General features: G+C 49.6%; 1 protein-coding gene across 1 annotated transcript in view; it reads right to left on the minus strand.

Annotated features, from left to right (window-relative positions):
• Positions 1 to 25,406, minus strand: part of EEF2K (eukaryotic elongation factor 2 kinase) — a 93,112-nt gene that overhangs the window by 4,817 nt on the left and 62,889 nt on the right. The window contains 6 exon segments of the mRNA XM_003124551.6: positions 1,015 to 1,193; positions 7,992 to 8,116; positions 18,658 to 18,846; positions 19,010 to 19,144; positions 20,925 to 20,987; positions 21,934 to 22,011. Coding sequence (XP_003124599.4) covers positions 1,015 to 1,193; positions 7,992 to 8,116; positions 18,658 to 18,846; positions 19,010 to 19,144; positions 20,925 to 20,987; positions 21,934 to 22,011 — 769 coding nt within the window.

Consider the following 25,406-nt stretch of genomic DNA (forward strand, 5'->3'; position numbering starts at 1 on the left):
ATTGTGAATATACTAAAAGCCATTGAGTTATACGCTTTAAAATGGTTAATTTGGAGTTCCCATCTTGGCGCAGCAGAAACGAATCTGACTAGGAACCATGTGGTTTCGGGTTTCATCCCTGGCTTCGCCCAGTGGGTTAAGGATCCGGCGTTGCCGTGAGCTGTGGTGTAGGTCAGGGATGCGGTTCAGATCCAGTATGGTTGTGGCTTTGGCATAGGCTGGCAGCTGTAGCTCAGATTTGACCCCTAGCCTGAGAACCTCCATATGCTGTGGGTGCCGCCCTGAAAAGACAATCAAATAAAACGGTGATTTTTGTGTTATTAAAGTATCAGCTCAATTTAATTTTTTTTTAACTGCACCCTCAGCATGTAGATGTTCCCAGGCCAGGGATCAAACCTGAGCCACAGCAGTGATTTGAGCCTCTGTGGGGACAACGCTAGGTCCATAATGCATTGTGCCACAAGGGAACTCCTCAGCTCAATTTTTTAAATTGCAAAAAAGCCTCCAAACTTCTAATATATGACCATTGAAATAAAAATATTAATTTGCACACCAGCTCCATACCCCCTTCTTCTTTTTTTTTTTTTCTTTTTAGGGCCGCACTAGTGGCATATGGAGGTTCCCAGACTAGGGATCGAATCGGAGCTGCAGCCGCTGGCCTATGCCATAGCAACAGTAATGGCCAGATCCGAGCTGCATCTGCGACCACCACAGCTCACTGCACCGTCAGATCCTCAGCCCACTAAGTGAGGCCAGGGATCGAACCCACATCCTCATGGATAACAGTCCGGTTCGTTAACCACTGAGCCACGAAGGGAACTCTCTCCATACCCCCTTCTAAGCCAGCATCACATGTGTATCCAGTCTGACAAAATATAGTATGAATTTTTCTCCCAACCAGTATTGAGAAGAGACTCAGCCATGCATTTTGCTGTAATTCCCAGTGAGGCAGGAATTCTGTCCCTCATTGTCCAGCCCTATCACCTCCCCAGGGGTAGGTCTGCCAGGCCCTACCTGATCTCTGTGGGTCCTTGTCCAGCCCGTAGCCGCCTGTGAACAGCATCTCCGCCTCCCTGGCCAGTAGCGTGTACCGGGGCTCATCTTGCATCCCATCATACTCGCCGCCCTCATCACAGTCTGTTGTCTCCAGGGCAGTGTTGTACCAGTGCAGAGCCTCTGGCCAGTTTGGGGACCTTGCCAGAAGATACAGAGGAAAAGAGGGAGGTTACCATGGCAACAGAGCAGAAGGGAGGAGGCCCATCAGCAGGAAGGACAAGCCAGGGATCCCAGTGGGGCCAACCACCTATGATCCATGACCCACAGTACCCAATGCCGCCACATCTAAGGGATGTCATTCACACTGCAGAGTTTGTATTTTTATTAAGACAGGAGTCAAGTAGCTTTTCCTAAGAAAACTGGTATATTGCAACGGGTTTCCAAGAGATGAAAGTAAAGCATCTTGAGGAATGGGGGCATATTTCTAGTTTTCATGAAATAACCCAATGGGAGTTCCCGTCGTGACTCAGTGGTTAACGAATCTGACTAGGAACCATGAGGTTGCGGGTTCAACCCCTGGCCTCGCTCAGTGGGTTAAGGATCCAGCGTTGCCGTGAACTGTGGTGTAGGTTGCAGATGTGGCTCGGATCCCGCGTTGCTGTGGCTCTGGTGTAGGCCGGCGGCTACAGCTCCGATTTGACCCCTAGCCTGGGAACCTCTATATGCCAGGGGAGCGGCCCTAGAAAAGGCACACACACAAAAAAAAAACCCAATGGGCTAGTATTAGCAGTGGCTGGCCTCCCAGCCAATTTGCCCCTTGACTCGTGTAGAAGAGGAGGTGGGTGGGGGACCCTTGGCCAAGGCCTCTTTTCCTTAGGGTGTACTAATTGCATATGACCGGGTGAGTAATGGTTTAGCCTACCAAGAAAGAGCAAAGAGAGACGCAGATAAGAAGGTCTGTGGGCCTCAAGACATGTTCCAGGAGCAACAGCGATAATGACCTGGCTCCACCCCTAGTCTTGGCTCCTATTAACCTTCTCCCATGCCAGACTCGCTGGGTCACTCTCTCCTCCCCAAACATGCCAGCTCCTGTCTGCTCCTTGGCTTTTGTACCTGCTGCTATCTCTACTTGGAACGTTCTTTTCAACTCTTCCCACACCTGGCTCCACATCCCACCACGCTCAGCTGATAGGTTACCTCTGCAAGAACGCCATCCCCACACACAATGACCTCCATCTGTAATTCTCCTGTTTACTTATTCACTTGTTAATTATGGTTTCCCCGACTAGAATGTAAGCCCCAAGAAGGCAGGGACCTTGTCTGTTTAATTCACGGCTGCATTCCCAGTATGAGAGCACAAATCTGACTTCATGTTACATCTGTTTGGTTTTTTTTTTTAACTTTAACTTTTTTATTCTATAGTTTTTTTTCTTTTTTTTTTGTTTTTGTTTTTGTCTTTTGTCCTTTTAGGGCTGCACCAGCAGCATATGGAGGTTCCCAGGCTAGGGGTTGAATTGTAACTATTAGCTGCCAGCCTACACCAGAGCCACAGCAATGCCAGATCTGAGCCGCGTCTGAGACCTACACCACAGCTCATGGCAACGCCAGATCCTTAACCCACTGAGAGAGGCCAGGGATCGAACCTGCAACCTCATGGTTCCTAGTCAGATTCGTTTCCGCTGCGCCACTATGGGGACTCCTGTATTCTATAGCTTTAAGTTAAGAATGTTACTTGTAGCCTGAAATATATAAGATGACCCATTCTCAAGGCTCTGACTTTCAAGAGCATAACATTTTTCTCTTCATATAGAGAAAAAGTCACAGAACAGAGAATAACATTCGTCTTGCCAGAGGTTTACAGGAACATCATGACCTGATCTAATGAAGAGTTGCAAGAACAAAGGCTTCCAAAACCAAGGAGTCTGCAACAACCAACCACACCTCTCCCTCACCTCGCCTTTATTATTTTTTTCCATACTTTTTTTTCTAAGTGCATCTGCAGCATATGGAAGTTCCCAGGCCAGAGGTCGAACCTGCACCTCTGCAGCAACCCAAGCCGCTGCAGTCAGATTCCTAACCCCCTGCACTGCAGCAGGAACGCTCATCTTGCCTTTAAAAATGCTTTGCTGGGAGTTCCCGTCATGGCGCAGTGGTTAACGAATCCGACCAGGAACCATGGGGTTGCGGGTTCGGTCCCTGCCCTTGCTCAGTGGGTTAACGATCTGGCGTTGCCGTGAGCTGTGGTGTAGGTTGCAGACACGGCTCGGATCCTGCGTTGCTGTGGCTCTGGCGTAGGCCGGTGGCTACAGCTCCGATTCAACCCCTAGCCTGGGAACCTCCATATGCCGCGGGAGCGGCCCAAGAAATAGCAACAACAACAACAACAAAAGACAAAAAGACAAAAGACAAAAAAAAAAAAAAAAAAAATGCTTTGCTGAAACCCTTTGGGGAGTTTGGGTTTGGGGGGCTCAAGCCCATCCATCTCCTTGCATGGCCCTGCAATAAACCTTTCTCTGCTCCAAACTTCAATATTTCTGTTTGTCTGGGCTCACTATGGGTCGGGCACATGAACTTGCCTTCCATAACCCCAGGGCCTGGCAAAGAGCAAGCCTTACTCCAAATATCTATGTGTGTGTATGTGGGTGGGTGGGTGGGTGTGGGTGTGTGTGTGTGTTGTTTTGTTTTTCCCATGAGGTGCAGTGGCTTGAGGTGAGATCTCAGTTCCCAGACCAGGGACTGACCCTGGGCCTCAGTGGTGCAGTGCCGAATCCTAACCACTAGGCCACCTGGGAGCTCCCCCAACATGTTTTTTTTTTTTTTTAGGGTCACACCTGTAGCATATGTAAGTTCCCAGGCTAGGGGTCGAATTGGAGCTGCAGCTGACAGTCTACACCATAGCCACAGCAACGCCAGATCCTTAACCCACTGAGTGAGGCCAGGGATCGAATCTGCATCCTCCTGGTTACTAGCTAGGTTTGTTGCTGCTGCAACACAATGGGAACTCCCCCCAAGTGTCTGCTGAATGAATAAATGTAAACAAGTGGCTGGCTGGCTGGGATGGTGTCAGAAGATATTATTATTATTATTATTACTGTCTTTTTAGGGCTGCACCTGCAGCATATGGAGGTTCCCAGGCTAGGGGTCTAATTGGAGCTGTAGCCGCTGACCTATGCAACCTACACCACGGCTGATGGCAATGCCAGATCCTTAACCCACTGAGTGAGGCCAGGGATCAAACCTGTGTCCTCATGGATGCTAGTCAGGTTCATTTCTTCTGAGCCACAACAGGAACTCCCAGAAGATATTATTGACTCCATTTTATTTTATAAAAAAGGAAAGTCGTGGAGTTCCTGTCGTGGCGCAGTGGTTAACGAATCCAACTAGGAACCATGAGGTTATGGGTTCGGTCCCTGCCCTTGCTTAGTGGGTTAAGGATCCGGTGTTGCCATGAGCTGTGGTGTAGGTTGCAGACTCGGCTTGGATCTGGTGTTGCTGTGGCTCTGGCATAGGCCCATTTGACCCCTAGCCTGGGAACCTCCATATGCCACGGGAGCGGCCCAAGAAATAGCAAAAAAAAAAAAAAAAGGGAAAGTCGTTTGAAAATTACTCATGACACATCAACCAACTAGGGTTTTACCAATGGGCTGGAATCCATTAAACGAGGTGATCTCACCCCTTTCAGCTGTGACCCTCCTCGGTCTTGAAGAGCCAGACAGAACTGCCCCCAAAATATGAAATGGAAAAGAAGGGAAAGAGCCCACTCTCTCCCCCAACCCCCACCCAACTCCACACCCAGGGGTGAGTGGGTCCTTCTCACCTGGGAATTTACAATGACTTTTCCTTCTCCATTAGATGGTAACTTCTGAGAGGGTCAAAACTCCTTACATGCAAATCTGAGTCTTACCCATAGCTGACCCTCAATTAAAAAAGCTGGAGCAGCTTGAAATGAGGAAGATGAATAAGAAAATGACTACAGAAGTTTCTGATGTGGCACTATGAGATCGGCAGCGTTTTGCGAGCACTGGGATGCAGGTTCGATCCCCAGCCCGGCACAGTGGGTTAAGGACCCGGCGTTGTAGCAGCTGTGGCTTAGGTTGAAGCTTTGGCTTGGATCTGATCCCTAGTCTAGGAACTTCATATGCCGTGGGGTGGAAGAAAGAAAGAAAGAACGGAAGGAAGAAAGAAAGGAGGAAAGAAATAAAATGACTATAGAAGAAACTATAAAGGAAAATGTTGACACATAAATATTAGAAACCAGCATGTCTCCAAACCCAATAAACAATGGTCATCATATGATGTGTGGGCTATTCCCTGCCCCCCACACCTATGGTAGTCATTTCTGAAAAAAAAATTTAAAAATTTAAAGCCAACTCAGAAGCCAAAGAGTTAATAGCCTTAACACATTAAAAATTCTTACAAGTCAGCAATGAAAACCTCACATCTCAAATGAAAACAAAAGGTTAGCGAAGCACATGAAGAGAACACACATATAGCAGAGATTTTTTTTCTCTAAGGCCGAACCTATGGCATGTGGGAGTTCGCCGGCTAGGGGTCGAATCGGAACTGCAGCTGCCAGCCTACGCCACAGCCACAGCAACGCCAGATGCGAGCCGCATCGGGGACCTCTGCTGCAGCTTGTGGCAATGCTAGATCCTTAACCCACTGAATGAGGGCAGGGATCAAACCCACATCCTCACGGACACTATGTCTGACTCTTAACCCATTGAGCCACAGGGGAACTCAATAGCAAAGATTTTTTTTTAAGGGCCTCAGATACACATATTCAATGCCCAGCTCCAGCTCCCCCTACAAGTATGGTGCTTCCCCACTGCACTCAACGGGCACCATTCATGCTGGCACTTAGTCGGACATAATGTTTGTTTTGTTCACCCTCCCCTCGTGCCAGTATAGTTCTGAGTCCCGTAAGATGCAGGTTAGTGTGTAGTCCAAGGAGAGGAGAGGTGAGCAGACCTAAGTTTTGGCTCTGCCACTTACTGGTTACCTGACTAGAGACAAACTCGCTCAGTTTTCAGTACAAGAGCAAACACGTCCATAAAACGAGTCCCTGAATACCTGACCTGTCTGTGTTAAAGAGAGGTGCGGATTCATTCATTCGAACAACTATTGAGCCAGGTCCTGTGCTAATAAGCACTGGGACTAAAGAGATGCACGCGCCTCCGTTCTAGTCCTCAGTGAAATAAAACCACAGGTATGAAGGTGTCATCCACATACATCCAAATATAGGAGGGAGTTCTCTTTGTGGCTCAGAGGTTAATGAACCCAACTAGGATCCATGAGGATTCGAGTTCAATCCCTGGCCTCGCTCCAAGGGTGAAGGATCCAGCATTGCCGTGAGCTGTGGTATAGGCTGCAGATGCGGCTCAGATCCCACGTTGCTGTGACTGCGGCGGAGGCTGGTAACTGTAGCTCCTAGCCTGGGAACTTCTATGTGCCACATGCTGCCCTAAAAACAACAACAAAAAAAAAAAAAAGAGAGAGAGAGAGAGAGAGAGAGAGTTCCCGTTGTGGCACAGTGGGAATGAGTCCTAGTATCCATGAGGATTCGGGTTTGATCCCTGGCCTTGCTCGGTAGGTCAGTGATCCAGTGTTGCCGTGAGCTGTGGTATATAGATTGCAGACTTGCCTCAGATCCCGTGTTGTTGGGGCTGTGGTGTAGGCCGGCGGCTACAGCTCCGATTGGACCCCTAGACTGGGAACTTCCATATGCTATGAGTGCAGCCCTAAAACACACACACACACACACACACACACACACACACACACACGGGAGTGTTATTGTTACATAGTAGGTATCTGACAAATGTCTGCATGGTATGTAACACAGGCAGGATGTCCGTATTCACACCTTGGGAGCTTGATACGACAGGGTCACGGTTCTGATTTTCCTTTTCAACCCAGTGAGAGGGAGATGCAACCCTGACCCACAGACGGAATCACCAGGCTGCCCTAACCCTGGGGGTTTAGACAACAAATGGCCCTACCATGCTCCCTTCCAGAAAGTCACAGGCGCTTGAGGACAACACAGGGGGAGCCCAGATCCACTGGGAACCACAGGAGGTGATCGATGGGTCCCGCTAATGGCTCAATTCCCCCAACCATCCTCTGCTCCTGAACCTCTGGGACTTCCCACTGGCCGAGTCCAAGGGGTGAGATGAAGTTGCCATCAGGAGAACTGAAAAGCTGTGGGCACCTGCAGTGGTAGCCGTCGGGAGTCTCAAACCCACTCTGGGAAACCCACTCCAGGCCTGAACTCCCCTGGAGCTTGCTTCATTCCCTCTCTTCCCTCTCAGAAGTGAAAGATAGTAAAAATTTAAAAAGTAGGAAGAGGCCATTAAAATCACCTCTAATTCTTTTTTTTTTTTCTTGTCTTTTTGCATTTTCTAGGGCCGCTCCCGTGGCATATGGGGGTTCCCAGGCTAGGGGTCTCATCAGAGTTATAGCCACCGGCCTACACCAGAGCCACCGCAATGGGGGATCGGAGCCACGTCTGCGACCTACACCACAGCACACGGCAACGCCGGATCCTTAACCCACTGAGAAAGTCCAGGGATCGAACCCGAAATCTCGTGGTTCCTCGTCAGATCTGTTAACCACTGAGTCACAACAGGAACTCCCAATCACCCCTAATTTTAACACTTAGGTACAACCTCTGTGGACGTGACACTGCATAACCCTTCAGACTCTTTCTCAACCAAATCTTCATATAAAACAGCTAAGATGCCATTTATCTCACACTTGATGTGCCAGGAGCAATGAGGACCACGTCAGTTAGCCCTCCTGTAATCCTCACACAACCACTCTAGGATGCAGGTTCTGCAATCATTCCCATTTTACACAGGGGAGAAACTGAGGCCAAGCGGGTAAAACTACCAGCCCAAGATCACTGGGGTAGTACTTGCAGGAGCCACAGGTCCGTCCTGACCCACCTGCAGCCCAGGTTCCCACCAGCTCCATGTGAGCCGTGGCCCCCATACCTGTCTGGGCTGAGGTTCTGGCCGGTGTCAAAAGCTCGGGCCACCAGAATCATGGACTGTCTGTCGCCAGCTTCCGCTGCCTTCAGTAAGTAATCAAATCCTTTGGTTTTATTCTCTTCTGTCTCCTGTGAATATAAACCAAAGATGGGGAGAGAAAAGGAAATGAGGCTTACGAATGGGAGGGGTGCCAGAACCTTACTCCTCCACTTTAACCCCGTTTCTTTTTTGTCTTTTTAGGGCTGCACCTGCAGCCTATGGAAGTTCTCAGGCTAGGGGTCTCATCGGAGCTGTAGCTGCCAGCCTACACCCCTGCCACAGCAATGCGGGATCCAAGCGGAGTCTGGGACCTACAGCACAGCTCATGGCATCACTGGATCCTTAAACCCACTGTGCAAGGCCAGGGATCGAATCCGAGTCCTTATGAATACTAGCAGTTAACTCCGTTTCTTGAACCGTTTCGAGAGCTCTGGACTGGGGCTGCTATAGAACCACCCATGGTTGAGAGAGCAGGGCTTACCCCGTTGCAAAGAGCTCCTTGGGCTCTCATCAGGCAGGAAGAAACAGAAGCTCAGCTCACTCCTGCTCGCTCTCCCCTCTCTGCTCTGATTCCTCCAGAGACCACATCATCTCTTACCTCCAACAGGGCTCCCTGCTTCCAATGCTTTTAAAATCTTTTAGCAGATTCACTGAGATAAAATTCATATACCACACAATTCACTCGAAGATGCAGCTTGGATCTGGCCTTGCTGTTGCTGTGGTGTAGGCCAGCAGCTGCAGCTACGATTCAACCCCTAGCCTGGGAACTTCCACATGCTGTGGGTGTGGCCCTAAAAAAATAATAATAATAAAGTGTACAACTCTGAGTTATTTTGTGCTGCAGGGAGTGAAGTATTTGGTGTTGTCACTGCAGTGGCTTGGGTCACTGCTGTGGTGTGGGTTTAATCCCTGGCTCGGGGACTTCCATGTGCCGTGGGTGACGCCCCAAAAAATAATTTAAAAATAAATAAAAAGGAGTCCCCGTCGTGGCTCAGTGGAAATGAATCCACCTGGGAACCATGAGGTTTCTGGTTCGATCCCTGGCCTTGCTCAGTGGGTTAAGGATCCAGCATTGCTGTGACTGTGGTGTAGGCCGGCGGCTACAGCTCCCATTTGACCCCTAGCCTGGGAACCTCCATATACCGTGAGTGCAGCCCTAAGAAAAGTAAAAAAATAAATAAATAAAAATAAATTAAGAAATAAAGTGTACAACTCAAAAGCTTTTAGTATATTTACAGATCCACAGATTGTACAACTATCACCATAGGTGATTTCAGAATATTTTCATCAAGCCAAAAAGCAATCAAAACACCATGCCCCTTAACTATTATCTCCCAATTGGTCCATCCTAACCAGCCCTAGGCAACCACTGATATTTCTATTTCTAGAGATTTTCCTACTCTGGACAATTTATATAAATATAATCATACACCACGTGGCCTGTTGTGACTGGCTTTTCTCACTTGGCATAAGGTTTTCAAGGTTTACTCATGTCACAGTTTCTACCAGTGTTCTGTTGTTTGTTTGTTTTTTTTTTGGTCTTTTTGCCTTTTCTAGGGCCACTCCCGTGGCATATGGGGGTTCCCAGGCTAGGGGTCTCATCAGAGTCATAGCCACCGGCCTACACCAGAGCCACAGCAATGCGGGATCTGAGCCACGCCTGCGACCTACACCACAGCTCACGGCAACACCGGATCGTTAACCCACTGAGCAAGGCCAGGGATCGAACCCGCAACCTCATGGTTCCTAGTCGGATTCGTTAACCGCTGAGCCACGACGGGAACTCCAAGTGTTCCATTCTTTTTATGGCCAAATAATGTTCCATTGTCTGATCATACCCCACCCCTTGCTTTTGGCTGCACCCATAGCGTATGGAAGTTCCTGGCCGGGGATTGAATCTGAGTTGCAGCTGAGGACCTACGCCACAGCCTGCAGCAATGCTAGATCCTTAACCCACTGTGCCGGGAATTGAACCTGCACCACTGCAGAGACAACACAGATCCTTAACCTGCAGTGCCACAGCAGGAACTCCACATTTTGTTTATCTGTCCATCAGACATCAGGGGATGGACATTTGGGTTGTTTCCACATTTTGGCTATTAAAAGAACACTGCCACCATGAACATGTGCATACAAGTTTCTGTGTGGATATACCTTTTTATCTGGGGGAGCATATATTCCTAGGAGTGCACTGCTGGGTCACATAAAACTCTCTGTTTAGCCTTTTTAGGGGCTGTTTCAGGGCTGCAACACTGTACATTCCCACATGTTTCCATTCTGTTTCCCCAAGATCCATCCAGAAAGATACCTTTTGAGCCCAAGAGTCAGGTCACATGACCCTTTCAAAGCTGCTCCAGGCCCTTCTGTCTCACTCAAGACACAAATCCAAAGCCCTTCTATCAGCAGATGAGGCCATTCTCAACCTTCAGGCTTCAGAAGTGTGGCAGGGATGATCAGCTGCTTCCCATGTCCATTCTCCCCCATTATATTTTTCCTGGCACATGGCTGACCAGCTAAAAACTACATTTCCCAGCCTCCCTTGCAGCTGGACTCAGTGTTCTAATAACAAGAGGCCTTTCCAGTCACTCTGGCTCACATTCCCCATCATATTCTCCACCCCTCAGCACTTAAGAACAATGCTTGGCACAGGAAGTGCTCAATAAAGGTTAGTTATTTTTATTTCTTTTTTTCTTTTTTTTTTTTTTTTTTGCCTTTTTCCTATTTCTTGGGCCGCTCCTGCAGCATATGGAGGTTCCCAGGCTAGGGGTTGAATCCGAGCTGCAGCCACCAGCCTACACCAGAGCCACAGCAATGTGGGATCCGAGCCGCGTCTGCAACCTACACCACAGCTCACAGCAACGCCGGATCGTTAACCCACTGATCAAGGGCAGGGACCGAACCCGCAGCCTCATGGTTCTTAGTCAGATTCGTCAACCACTGCTATTTTTACTTCTTTTGGAAACTCCTATTTTTACTTCTTTTGGAAATGTTTCCATTTGTCATTTGTTATCTGTATGCCATCCTTCCCCACCTGAAAAGGTTGCTGGTTTTTTTCTTTTTTTTTTTTCCAGTCTTTTGTCTTTTTAGGGCTGTACCCATGGCGTATGGAGGTTCCCAGGCTAGGAGTCTAATTGGAGCTGTAGCCACTGGCCTATGCCACAGCCACAGCAGCGCCAGATCCGAGCTGCATCTGTGACCTACACCACAGCTCATGGCAATGCCAGATCTTTAACCCACTGAGTGAGGCCAGGGATCGAACCCACGTCCTCATGGATACTAGTTGGGTTGGTTAAGCACTGAGCCACCACGGGAACTCCAAAAGGTTACTGTTTTGAATAAGAATCTAGGATGGTGCCCCCAGAGCATGTGCTGGATGAGTGAAAGTCTTTAGCAAGACAACAGGGAAAGGCGCAAAGAATGGGGACTTTCGGGAACATAGGAGAGGGGCCAGCAGCTTTTCAGGGCACTTGGCCATGGTTTTCCTTGCTGCCAGAGTCTGTCCTGGAGGGAAAGGTCTTTGGGACACCTGCAGATGAGAAAGCAGAAATAGCTTCTACCTCCCTTTAGACAGGTCCTCGGGTGTGGCTGGTGTAAACAGCCTGAGCTCATAAGGAGAGTTGCCAGGGAGTCTCAGAGAGAAGGGGTCTGCCCTGGTCCTGGCCCCTCAGCACTCATCCTGGACCCTGGCCCTCCTTTATCAGGCCTCAGTCCCTTCTGAGTGTCTGCTCTGAGCCAGGCTCTGTGGCAGATGTTGAGGGAACAAGCTGAATGTGGTGGGTACCCTAGAGGTGGCTCCACAGGCTTGTGAGAACCGATGTAAAAGCAAGCCAGTGGTAAATCACAGCCATTATTAAAAATTAAATTATTGGAGTGTCCCGTCCTGGCTCAGCGAAAATGAATCTGACTAGTATCCATGAGGACTCAGGTTCAATCCTTGACCTTACTCAGTGGGTTAGGGATCCAACACTGCCGTGAGCTGTGGTGTAGATCACAGACGCAGCTCGGATCCTGTGTTGCTGTGGCTGTGGTGTAGGCCGGCAGCTACAGCTCCAATTCAACCCCTAGTCTGGGAACCTCCATATGCTGCAGGTGCGGCCCTAAAAAGACAAAAAAAAATTAAATTATGTAAACTCACAATTAAATGAAAGGCTGAACAAATACCCAAAGCTCACTACCTCCCAATTATTTTACTATGTTTTACTGCTATCCATGCTCTTGAGGCTATTTATATCCACTGCAGGGCTTCTCAACCTTGGCACTACTGACATTTTATGTTTTTTTTTGCCTTTTTCTAGGCATACGGAGGTTCCCAGGCTAGGGGTCCAATTGGAGCTATAGCCAGAGCCACAGCAACTTGGGATCTGAGCCGAGTCTGCGACCTACACCACAGCTCACGGTAACACCAGATCCTTAACCCACTGAGCAGGGCCAGGGATCGAACCCGCAACCTCATGGTTCCTAGTGAGATTCATTTCAGATTCGTTAACCACTGCGCCATGACGGGAACTCCACTACTGACATTTTAGACCAGACAATTCTGCGTTGAGGGCACTGCCCTGTGCCTTGTAGGATGTCTGGCAGCATCCCTGGCCTCTATCCACTAGAGGCTAGTCACACTCCCAGAGTTGTGACAAACAAAAAGGTCTCCAGACACTGCCAAGTGTCCCCTGGAAAAGGAGGGGACAAAATGACTCGCTGAGAACCACTGGTCTATGGAATCTGCACAATGGAAATGCTATAATTTTTATTTTCATGTTTTGCTTTTTAGGGCCACACTGAAGCATATGGAAGTTCCTAGGCTAAGGGAACCCCACAGCCACAGCAATGCAGGATCCGAGCCATGTCGGTGACCTACACCATAGCTCTAGGCAATGGGTGATCCTTAACCCACTGAGTGAGGCCAGGGATCGAACCCGCATCCTCATGGACATTAGTCGGGTTCATTAGCACTAAGCCAGAATGGGAACTCCTGGAAATGCTATAAAATAGTGTGCTGCTGTGAGTTTCCTCCCAACGTCATGCTCAGTGATGTCATATTAGAGCCTGGAGCATTTATACCAGAGAAGATGAAAATATTAATAATGCAGATTAATTTCATGTGCCATGTCTGTAGCTATTACACTGTGACTAGCACAAGAAACTGGAGAAACATTTTTTGGTATTTAAAACTATCATCTGGGAGTTCCTGTTGTGTGACTCAGTGGTTAAGAACCCGACTAATATCCATGAGGATGGATCCCTGGCTCCACTCAGTAGGTTAAGGATCTGGCATTGGGTGTAGGTCAAACATACAGCTTGGATCTGGAATTACTGTGGCTGTGGCAGCTACAGCTCCAATTTGACCCCTTTTACAGTGCAGCCCTAAAAAGACCAAAAAACAGAAAACAAACAGGAGTTCCCGTGGTGGCTCAGCAGTTAGTGAACCCAACTAGCATCCATGAGGACACAGGTTCAATCCCTGGCCCCCCCTCCGTGGGATCCAGCATTGCCATAAGCTGTGGTGCAGGTCACAGACGCGGCTCAGATCCAGAGCTGCTGTGACTGTGGCGCAGGCCGCCAGCGGCTACAGCTCCAATTGGGCCACTGGCCTGGGAACCTCCATATGCTGCAGGTGTGGCCCTAAAAAGACAGAAGACAAACAAACAAAACTATCGTCTGGAGTTCCTTGGTGGCTCAGTAGGTTAAGGATCTAGCATTGTCCATACTGTGTCTCAGGTCGCAGCTATGGCGCAGGTTCAATCCCTGGCTCTGGAACTTCCGCATGCTGTGGGCACAGCCAAAAATAAATAAATAAAACTATCATCTGATTCAGCAAAGAAGCAGCTCACCTCAGCAGCAAATAAATGAGGCTGCAGCTCAGACAAAGGACTTGCTTATTTCACTTTCATTTTATTCACTAAAGTAAGTGAAAGGATCAATCAGTATCTATATTTAGACCTTCACGCCTCCATCAATTGCAAGGAGAAGAGGGCTAAAGATAAGGAGTTCCACAAGAGTTAGCAAAAGAATTCTATGAGGATCAGCTGACTACAGAGAATTCACAACAGGGTATTTTTTGTTGTTGTTTCTCAACCGTATGCTCCACATTCACTGCATCAGTAAATGTATAATCAACTTACATAGGAGCATACATTCCCTCCCCACCCACAAGAGCCAGTTGCTAAGCATTTGCCAGCACACCCCAGGCGAAATGACATTTATTCCGTCCAGACCTCAAGGAGCGATGGAAGAAAGAGGCACAAATCATCCACCTGTCAAAATCTCCTCCTCCAACCAAGCCTGCCCCTTACCACCTAAAACACAGGAGATCCCCCTGTGGCACAGCAGGTTAAGGATCTGATGTCACTACAGTTGTGGCAGAGGTTCGATCCCTGGTCCAGGAATTTCCAATGCCAGAGGGTGGATGTAGCCAAAAAAAAAGGCTGTAAGTTGTCCCTGACCACATGGCAAAGGATGTATCAGACCCAACCATATGAAACTGCCGAGAGTCTACCTTCATGACCTATAAAAATAGTTCATCTTAACATGCATAAGTCTAATCACTGCAGCAATTTTTGAGATATCATAAGAAGGGAACCAACCCAAGTCTCCATCCACAGGGCACAGGATGGACAAACTATGTCCTCTGTATACAGTGGAATGTTACTCAGCTGTGGACAAGAATGAAGACACGGTTTCTACAGAACAGAGGGAAAAAGCAGGGTCCCAGTGGGTGCGTGTGGCATGCTAACTTTGGAGGGGGGGAAGAGGGTGAAAATAAGAAAATATATTTTGCACTGTCATAAAAACTCTGCACTGGGAGTTCCCGTCGTGGCGCAGTGGTTAACGAATCCGACTAGGAACCATGAGGTTGCGGGTTCGGTCCCTGCCCTTGCTCAGTGGGTTGACGATCCGGCGTTGCCGTGAGCTGTGGTGTAGGTTGCAGACACGGCTCGGATCCTGCGTTGCTGTGGCTCTGGCGTAGGCCGGTGGCTACAGCTCCGATTCAACCCCTAGCCTGGGAACCTCCATATGCCGCAGGAGCGGCCCAAGAAATAGCAACAACAACAACAACAACAACAAAAGACAAAAAAAAAAAAAAAAAACCTCTGCACTGGGTTGAAAAGTGCCCCCCCTCCCCAATAGCGTATCTCAGAACTTCAAAATGTGACCTGATCTGGAAACAGAGTCCTTACAAACAGAAGTAATTATTTAAGATAAGGAACCTCCACATGCCGCAGGAGCGGCCCAAGAAATGGCAAAAAGACAAAAAAAAAAAAAAGATAAGGTCATACCGGAGTAGAGTAGGCCCTAAATTCCGTAGGACTGGGAGTTCCCATTGTGGTGCAGTGGTTAATGAATCTGCCTAGGAATCATGAGGTTGCGGGTTCTAAGCCTGGCCTTGCTCAGAGGGTTAAGGACCCGTCGTTGTCATGAGCTGTGGTGTAGGTCGAAGACGAGGCTTGGATCTGGCGTTGCTGTGGCTGTGGCGTAGACCAGTGGCTACAGCTCCGATTCAACCCCTAGCCTGGGAACCTCCATATGCGGTGGGAGCGGCCCTAGAAAAGGCAAAAAGACAATAAATAAATAAATAAATTCCTATTTATTTATACCTGGTGTCTTTTTTTTTTTTTTTTTTTGGTCTGGAGGTTCCCAGGCTAGGTGTCTAATCAGAGCTGTAGTGGACGGCCTACGCCACAGCCACAGCCATACAGGATTCAAGCCTCGTCTGTGACCTACGCCACAGCTTATGGCAATGCTGTATCCTTAACACACTAAGTGACATGAGGGATTGAACCTGCAACCTCATGTTTCTTAGTTGGATTTGTTTCCACTGCACCACAATGGATGCTCCCAGACTGGTATCTTTATAAGAAAAGAGACACCTTAACAATTCTTTTTTTCTTTTTTGGCCACCCTGTGGCATATGGCATTCCCGAGCCAGAGATCAGACCCAAGCTGCAGTTGTGACTTACACCACAGCTTCGGTAACAGCAGATCATTAACCTAATGTGCTGGGCCAAGGGATCAAACCTGTGTGCCAGAGCTCCAGAGATGCCACCGATCCTGTTGCACCACAGCAGGAACTCCAACCATTATTAATAAATAAGAACTTTAAAAAAAAAGAGAGAGAGAGAGATACAAGGAGTTCCCTGGTGACCTAGCAGTTAAGGATCCAGCATTGTCACTGCTGTGGCTTGGGTCGCTGCCGTGGCACAGGCTCAATCCCAAGCCGGGGAACTTCCATATACTGTGGGTGCAGCCAAAAAAAATTAAAGATAAAAAATACACAGAGACACAGAAACACAGAGATAAGCCATGTGGAAACAGAAACAGAGGTTTGGAGTTCCCGTCGTAGCACAACGGAAATGAATCCGACTAGGAACCATGAGGTTTCGGGTTTGATCCCTGGCCTCGCTCAGTGGGTTAAGGATCCAGCATTGCCAAGACCTATGGTGTAGGTCACAGACGTGGCTTGGATCTGGTGTGGCTGTGGCTGTGGTGTAGGCCAGCAGCTGTAGTTTCGATTCGACCCCTAGCCTGGGTGCAGCCCCAAAAAGCAAAAAAAAAAAAAAAAAAGATGGAAACAGAGGTTGGAGTGATGTACCTATGAACAAAGGAGCACCTGAGACTGCTCATGACCACGAGAAGCTAGAAAACCATGGCCCGGCCCTGCCAACACCTTGACTTTGGACTTCTGACCTCCAGAACTGCAAGAGAATGGATTTGTTGTTTTAAACCACCCAGTGTGCGGTTATTAGCTATGGCAGCCCTAGGGAATGAATGCCTTCTTGGAATCACATGTGAGAAACTAAGAATAGTTATGGGGAGAATGAGAAGGGGGATTTTTTTTTTTCACTGTAAACTTTATTATTTGTTTATTTATTTATTTAGGGGCTGCACCTGCAGCATATGGAGGTTCCCAGGCTAGGGGTCGAACTGGAGCTGCTGGCCTATGCCACAGCTCATGGCAACACCAGAGCCTTAACTGCTGAGTGGGGCCAGGGATCAAAACTGCGTCCTCATGGACACTAATTGGGTTCATTACCACTGAGCCACAACAGGAACCCCTGTAAACCTTTGTATATTAATGAATTTTTACACGTGAATATTGCCTATTTTATTTTTTATTTTTTCATTTTTTTTGCTTTTTAGGGCTACATCTGCAGCATATGGAAGGTCCCAGGCTAGGGGTCAAATCGGAGCTGCAGCTGCCAACCTACACCACAGTCACAGCCACGCCAGATCCTTAACCCACTGAGTGAGGCCAGGGATCAAACCTGAGCTCTCATGGATACTAATCAGGTTTGTTACTGCTGAGCCACAATGGGAATTCCTATTTTATTTATTTATTTATTTTTTGTCTTTTTGTCTTTTTTTTTAGGGCTGCACCCAGGCTAGAGGTCCAATTAGAGCTGTAGCTGCTGTCCTACGCCACAGCCACAGCAACTCGGGATCCGAGCCACGTCTGCAACCTACACCACAGCTCACGGCAATGCCAGGTCCTTAACCCACTGCGTAAGGCCAGGGATCGAACCCACAACCTCATGGTTCCTAGTTGGACTGGGTTCCCTGTGCCACGATGGGAACTCCCCTATTTTATTTAAAGGACTTTCGGGTGCCTTCCCACTCCCTCTTCCAGCCTGAGACCCCTGACCTGCTGGGCCATGGCCAGGCCCACATGGAGGCCTGGTGCCTGTGCCCACGTCAAGCCCAGGCTCATGGAGCCACCAGACTGGTCCATGGGATGGGGGGGATGGGACAGAGCCTCCTCCAAGGAAAGGATGGCACTCCCTAGGCCTTGTCAGGTCCTGCTCTCTGTGCCCACAGACCAGGGAAGTAAAGGGAGCAGACGCCTTCACGGGTTCCCATCACACCCACGTCCTGCCCAGGCCACCCTGCAGCCTCCTTCTGTACCATCTCCTCATGCCCTCGATCCAGCTACGCTGATCGCACCCTGTTCCCTGAGCCCCATCCTGTCTGTCTCCTCTGGATCTGGGCCTGAGAGCTCCCTCTGCCCGGCTGCCTCCGCTCCGCCTTCAGGTTTACCTTAGAAACCACTTTATTCATTCTTTCTGCAAGTGAACGCTGAACATCTACCGTGTGCCAGGTCTGTTTTAGCCACTAGGGATAGAGCTGGAACTGACAATCAGGAAACCCCAGCAAAGGCCCGTCCTCGTGTGTTAAGGCCTCCTGCTTCTCCCGTCACACCATGTCACAGCTGCTGGAAATGTGACTGTCCCCTTCTACTCACTCCCCAAGGACAGAGAGCTATTCTTTTTTTTTAGGGCCATACTCGTGGCATATGGAAGTTTCCCAGGCTAGGGGTACAATCGGAGCTTCAGCTGCTGGCCCACACTGCAGCCACAGCAACGTGGCATCCAGGCCACATCTACAACCTACACCACAGCTCATGGCCATGCCGGACCCTTAACCCACTGAGTGGGGCCAGGGATGGAACCCACATCCTCATGGATACTAGTCGGGTTCCTTACCGCTGAGCCACAGTGGGAACTCCCACCAGAGACCAATTCTACCCGTTTCAACTCACTTGGAACTGTCTGGCCCCAAAGTGATGCTTGGGAAATTTCTGGGGCATAAACCCAGGGAAGGGAGAGGGAAGGGTGGACTGAGTCCCTGCCCCTCTCACCTCCAGAGAGACGTCGGCCAGGATGTGGTGAGGCAGCTGTGAGTACATGAGTCCCAGGCCCACGATGGCCTCCAGCTCGCCCAGGTTGGCCGCATGCTCCAGGTGGAAGACGGCCGACTCCCGGTCCCACTCCTTGTCCTTCTCGCAGAAGCGCCCGCCCTCGTGGTAGCGCACCATGGCCAGGTGGACCTGCCACACAGGCGGCGGGTGGGCCTGGCTGCCTGGATGCCACAGGGGCACCCCTCCCTGCTCCCCACTCCCAGGCCAGCCTGTGGGGGACGAGGCAGGGGCGGGGGGGGGGAGCGATTCGTGGAGGAGGCGCGGGGTGAGGGCAGAGAGGGCATCCCCATACCTTTCCCAAAATGGACTTCCCGATTTTCTTCTCAAAGTCCAGAGCGTTGAGCCTCTGCACTTCGAGGGCCACAGCCGAAGGCCTGGGCAGGTGGAGGCGGGAGGCGTTGAAGAGGTTCCACTTCTCCACGCAGACCTGCAGGGAAGGGAGGACCAGGCATTTGCAGGCCAGAGAAGCGAGGGGCTGGGGATGGATGCACCCCACCCCCCACGAAAGCCGGCCTGGCACGTTAGGGGGTGCAACCCATGGGGCGTCAAGTTTTCTTGGACAAGCATGGTCCCATTTCTAGTCATGCGTATTCTGCCAGCTCGTGGGCACTGAGGGAATGTGGCAGCCACCGGACACAGAGGCTAGCACCGTGCACTGCAGTGGTTCAAAGAATAGTCCCCTCGGTCATCAACCGGACCTGGGTCGGGGAGGCTGGGCCCTGAGCTGCTCCTTTGCCGGCTCCCCACACAAGGCACCAGAAGAGGCTGACTTCAGACCTGGAAGCAACTTCACTATGCTTTCCCTCTGTGTCTATGGGGTGTTTCAGGGGGTGAGTTTAATAAACACACCCTGTCTCCCAGCTAAACACACCCTTGTCCAAAGTCCTCTCAGGACAGAGCCAGGAGGCCCTGTGCATACCTGTGTGCGAGCACACACGCACGCATGTTAAACATCCTGCAATGCACAGGGCAGTCCCCACGACAAAGTGGTGCTATGGTTGAATGACCCTGCTCCATGCCACACTGCAGCCTTGACCTGATTAAAAAAATACTGCATGGTATGGAGTTCCCGTCGTGGCTCCGTGGCTAATGAATCTGACTAGGAACCACAAGGTGGCCAGTTCGATCCCTGGCCTTGCTCAGTGGGTTAAGGATCTGGCATTGCCATGAGCTGAGGTGTAGGTTGCAGACATGGCTCGGATCCCACGTTGCTGTGGCCCTGGCGAAGGCCGGTGGCTACAGCTCCAATTAGACCCCTAGTCTGGGAACCTCCATATGCCATGGTGTGGCCCTAGGGGGGGTTAAAAAAAAAGGCAAAAAGAAAAGAAAAGAAAATACCACATGGTAAAAAAATTACCAGGTGGTAAATAATCTGTGTTCTGGAAGCAGTGAGAGTCAAGTCTCCCCTGGTGATGAGGGAAGGCTCCTGGAGGAGGTGCCACTGGAGTCCAGCCTGGAAGAGCAGACGGCTTTGCGGAGATACAACCAGGGGGGAAGAAGGATTTTGCAGTGGGGAGGTTCGCCTTAGCAAAGGCCAGAGGGTGGTTCAGAGTCAGCCAGAGAAGAGTGTTCTGGAAGCTGGTCTTCCCCCACCTGCCTAATGATAATGATCCTAATGTGGCCCTAAAAAGACCCAGATGGGCAGCATTTAACATGTGAGCTGTGGCCTCCAGGAGGGGCCATCCTGTTCTTCTCCAGTACACCCCCACCGCCCCCACCCCATTCCTCCAGCACCCCGCCCAGGGCAGGAGCTCAAAAGTATTTGCAGGGAGTTCCTGTCGTGGCACAGTGGTTAACGAATCCGACGAGGAACCATGAGGTTGCAGGTTCGATCCCTGGCCTTGCTCAGTGGGTTAAGGATCTGGCGTTGCCGTGAGCTGTGGTGTAGGTTGCAGACACCACTCGGATCCTGCACTGCTGTGACTCTGGCGTAGGCTGGCAGCTGTAGCTCCGATTGGACCCTTAGCCTGGGAACCTCCATATGCCACGGGTGTGGCCCTAAAAATACAAAAAAAAAAAAAAAAGAAAAAGAAAAAGAAAAAAAGTATTTGCAGAGGGGATTGGCTCCTTTGCAAAAAATCTTCCATTAGGAGATGGGGAGGTGCCTGGGCAGGCAGCAGTGATGTGACATAGGGGAGGGGGAGAAACAGAGCCTGCAAAAGGCAAGAGTGTAGCAGCCAAGGCAAGGATTGCTGGGGGCGCATTACCCGTCCGACGCTGCCCAGGCTGTCTTCATCCGACTCGTACTTCCGGTTACCATTCGAGTGGCCCTGATGGAGGCAGAGATTAGAGTGATTCGAAGAGCAGTCCTTCTTCCCTCCGAGGGAACTAGTCCAGCCCTCCCAGGGGACCCTCCTCATAGAACCAAGGGAAGCTGGCACCTTTGTCTGCCAAGCAGAGAGGATGCTGGGTAACAGGCAGGACCAACAGGCTGGGATGGCCACAGCTGTCCTCCCGTTCTCACCATGGGCTCAGATGGAACAGACTCAAAGGCACAGGATCCCGGCAGACAGGTGCCAAGAAAACTGAGCCACGTCTGTCCCTTAGCCAAAGTTCCCATCCCCATCACTGCAGCAACAAAGCTGAGAACAGAGGCTCCCAGCAAGACTGGCCTTGATGCTCTTGCTTCATTTCGGTACTTGGCGAAACCTCTAAATGGCCAACACTGCCTGAGACCCCCCCCGCTCCTGGGGCCCTCCCGAGGGACTGCCAGAATCCTGTGCCTTTGAGCTGGGCCCTCCCGCCGACACCAGCACCATTTTGGCCCATTACCTAGCACCCTCTCTGCTTCACAACCAGCGGTCCCAGCTTCATCCTGAGACATACCTGCCATTTTCAACCTCGGGCCTGATCCCCAAGGCTTGTCCCCTTACTAAACTCCCTGGTCCAGAGTATGCTGTTTTATCTTCTGCCCTGCATTTATCTTTATCTGAAATGATTTCTTTTTTTTTTTTTCTTATTTCCCCCATTTTTTTTTTTCCACTGTACAGCCTGGGGACCCAGTTACACACACCTGTATACATACTTTTTCCTCCCATTATCATGTTCCATCATAAGGAACTGGACATCGTTCTCAGTGCTATGAAATGAATTCTTTATTAATTGACTCTATGCTCTTACCACCCACTCACTGCATTTCCCCCCCCCCCCCAGCTCTCCATCCTTGTGGACAACTGGGCCACAGGGGACTCTTCTCACTTCCTGGGGGTGCCTTACATGTTCCTGGGGATATGGATCATCCAGTTCACCCCGCTTCTCACTGGGGTATCCGCTGTCCCCACTGTTCTCAGAGTCCTGTGGAGAAAAGATGGCCAGGGGTCTCAGGGGTCCTCTGCGTTTCTGGTGGTAGTTGTACCTGGAATCGCCACCTTTTGCTTTCTCTCCTTTGTCCCAAACCCTCACTTGGCATCCTCTTCCTCCTACCCCTGCTGGCTGGGGAACAAGGGAGTGGCGGAGGACCTGGGCTCTGGAGCCAGACCGCCAAGGCTCCAGTCCGAGCTTTGTGACTTGCCGGCCATGACCTTGGACAGTTGCTTAGCCTCTCTGAGCTTCCGCTTCCTTAGCTGTGGGGATTTATGACAGCACCTACTTCAGAGGACTCTGAGGATGAAATGAGCTGTCACACTCAGAGGATGGATTGTAGTAGGCGCTCTTATTAAGAGGGACTCACCCATTTCACAGGCAGAAAAACAAAGGCTGGTTCAAAGATATGACCCATGGATACAAATGTAGCACTGGGAACAATTATTGACTACAATTAAGCCCTCTACCCAAACTGCACACATCATTTGGGCATTTTTTCTTTTTTTTAGGGCTGCACTGGCGGCATATGGAGGTTCCCAGGCTACAGGTCCAATCAGAGCTACAGATGCCAGCCTATGCCACAGCCACAGCAACACGGGATCTGAGTCATGTCTGTGATCTACACCACAGCTCACGGCAACACCGGATCCTTAACCCATTGTGCGAGGCCAGGGATCAAACCCTCAACTTCATGGTTCCTGGTCAGGTTCGTTTCTGCTGCACCACGATGGGAACTCCCCATTTGGGCATATTTTTTATTCTTCTAGATCTGAGTTCTGTGTAAAAATGAATCTAGTATAATTTATTTACTTATTTGCTTTTTTTTTTGGCTGCACCTGCGGCATGCAGAAGCTCCCTGGCCACAGATCAAACCAGAGCCACGGCAGTGACAATCCAATCCTTAACCACTAGGCCAACAGGGAACTCCAAATCTGGTATAATTTATCTCTAATACATCGTCATTTGTCTGCCAATGTTAAGTTCTGGCCATATCTGCTTGTCACTTGCAAAACTATTTAGCTAATGCTTTTCTTTTTTTTTCCTTTTACTAAGAAATATTTCAAACACACAAATGGGAACAGAGAAGCCTAAAATGACCTCCTGTGCACCTGTTAGTGGGCTCTGTCAACTCTTGTGGGGTTTTTTGGGCCACTCCATGGCACGCAGAAGTTCTGGGGCTAGGGACTGAACCTGTGCTGCAGCAGAAACGCAAGCCACAACAGGGACAACAACGCTGGATCCTTAACCCACTGGGTCACCAGGGAACTCCTGCCACATTTTAACATTGGGCCTTACTTACTTCAGATCTTTTATTTCTAGAAGGAATTAATAAAACATTGTTGTTAAAATTTAGATTTCTTATTTATTTATTTTTTATTTTTATTACTCAGTGACTTTTATTATATTTATAGTTGTACAATGAGCATCACAACCAAATTTTATATTGGACTTTGGCATTTCCATCCCCAAATTTATTATTTTATTATTTTTTATTTAAAAAATTTTTTAATCTTTTTTACTTTTATTTTTTCCAATTCCCAAATTTAGACTTATGAGTTCCTCCCTATCCCATTCACTTCCCTTACCAGATAAAACCCCTTTCATGGAGTTGCCTCACAGCTCAGCGGGTTAAGGATCCAGTGTCATCACTGCTGTGGCTCTGGTTACAGCTGTGGCTTGGGTTCAATCCCTGGCCTGGGAACTTCTGCCTGCTGCGGGTGTGGCAACCCCCCAAAAAAAGACCCTTTCATGAATTCATACCTCTCTTTTACTATTTTTTCTTTCAATAAACCATTTTATTTTACTTAAATCAACATATTGTTATAAGAAGCTTGGTATCACTACCCTAACTGTAAAACCTGGAATAGTCTCTAGACAGATGGGAGCCATGAAACACACACAGTGGAATCCTTGGCCTGTGGTCTGGCCAGGAATCTGTTCCACCCCAAGAAGCTACATTAACCTAAAGAGGCGCCAGGCCCTAGTTTCTAGAAGCATCACAGGCTTCCTACAGTCTTCCCCCAGGCCTCTGTGTGAGCCAAATGGCTGTTTCATTTTTTTTTTTTTTTTTACCATTTCAATTTTTAAATTGAGGTATAATCTACAGGTTATAATTTTACAACCAAACTGAAGTATTCAGTGTGCTGAGTGAAAGGCTGTTTCTGAAATCGGATCACAGGCCATACCCCAAAGCTCCGGGCAACCTCCTCCTCACACCCACTCTCTGCATGACCTTGGGTCCCAAGTCGGATCCCTGGGAACCACTCCCAAGCTGAGCAACAGAGAGCCTCACTCAGACCCCAGCTCTGGGCCCTGGGCCAGGCAGCCGATCTTTCCAGACCTCAGCGTCCTCATCTCAGAAATGGGGAGCAACACTCATCTGAGAAATGCTGGAAAATCAAAAGAAAGGACAGCAGGAGGTCCTGCTGTGGCGCAGTGGGATTGGTGGCAACCCTGGAGCCCTGGGATGCAGGTTTGATTCCCAGCCCCACACAGTGGGTTAAGGATTCGATGTTGCTGCAGCGTAGGCTGCAACTGCCGCTTGGATCTGATCCCTGACCCAGGAGCCAGGGAACTCCATATGCCATGAAGTGCCCCCCCCCCAGAAAAAAGATAAAAGAAAAAAGAAGCAAAGGATAGCAACACAGAGGGTGGGTTTGAGGCCAGGATGGCCTGGGTTTTCTTCTTCTTTCTGTTTTCTTTTTTGGTGGTACCCAAGATATGTAGAAATTCCCAGGCCAGGGATTGGACCCATGCCACAGCAGTAACCAGAGCCACTGCAGTGACACCACCAGATCCTTAACCCCTGAGTCACAAGAGAACTCCCATATGGCCTAGGTTTGAACCCTGGCTCCATCACTGGGTGACCATGAGCTTGCCTTTCTGTGCCTCAGTTTCCCCAACTCTAAATCAGGGATAAAGAGAGCACTACTGGGAGTTCTCATTGTGGCTCAGCAGAAACAAATCCAACTAGGAACCATGAGGTTGCGGGTTGGATCCCTGGCCTTGCTCAGTGGGTTAAGGATCCGGCATTGCCGTGAGCTGTGGTGTAGGTCGACGACGCGGCTTGGATCCCGTGTTGCTGTGGCTCTGGCGTAGGCCGGTGGGTACAGCTCCGAGTAGACCCCTAGCCTGGGAACCTCCGTATGCCACGGGAGCGGCCCTAGAAAAAGCAAAAAGACAAAAAAAAAAAAAATCCAATCAGGAATTCCCATTGTTGCCTGGTGGGTTAAGGACCTGATGTTGTCTCCCTGACGGTTCAGGTTTGCTCCATGGCCTCACTTGGTGAGTTACGGATACGGTGTTGCTGCAAGCTGTGGCATGCGTCACAGATGTGGCTCGAATCCTGTATTGCTGTGGCTATGGCATAGGCCTGCAGCTGACCT

This window comes from Sus scrofa, chromosome 3, assembly GCF_000003025.6.
Source record: "Sus scrofa isolate TJ Tabasco breed Duroc chromosome 3, Sscrofa11.1, whole genome shotgun sequence".
NCBI classification, from domain to species: Eukaryota; Metazoa; Chordata; class Mammalia; order Artiodactyla; family Suidae; genus Sus; species Sus scrofa.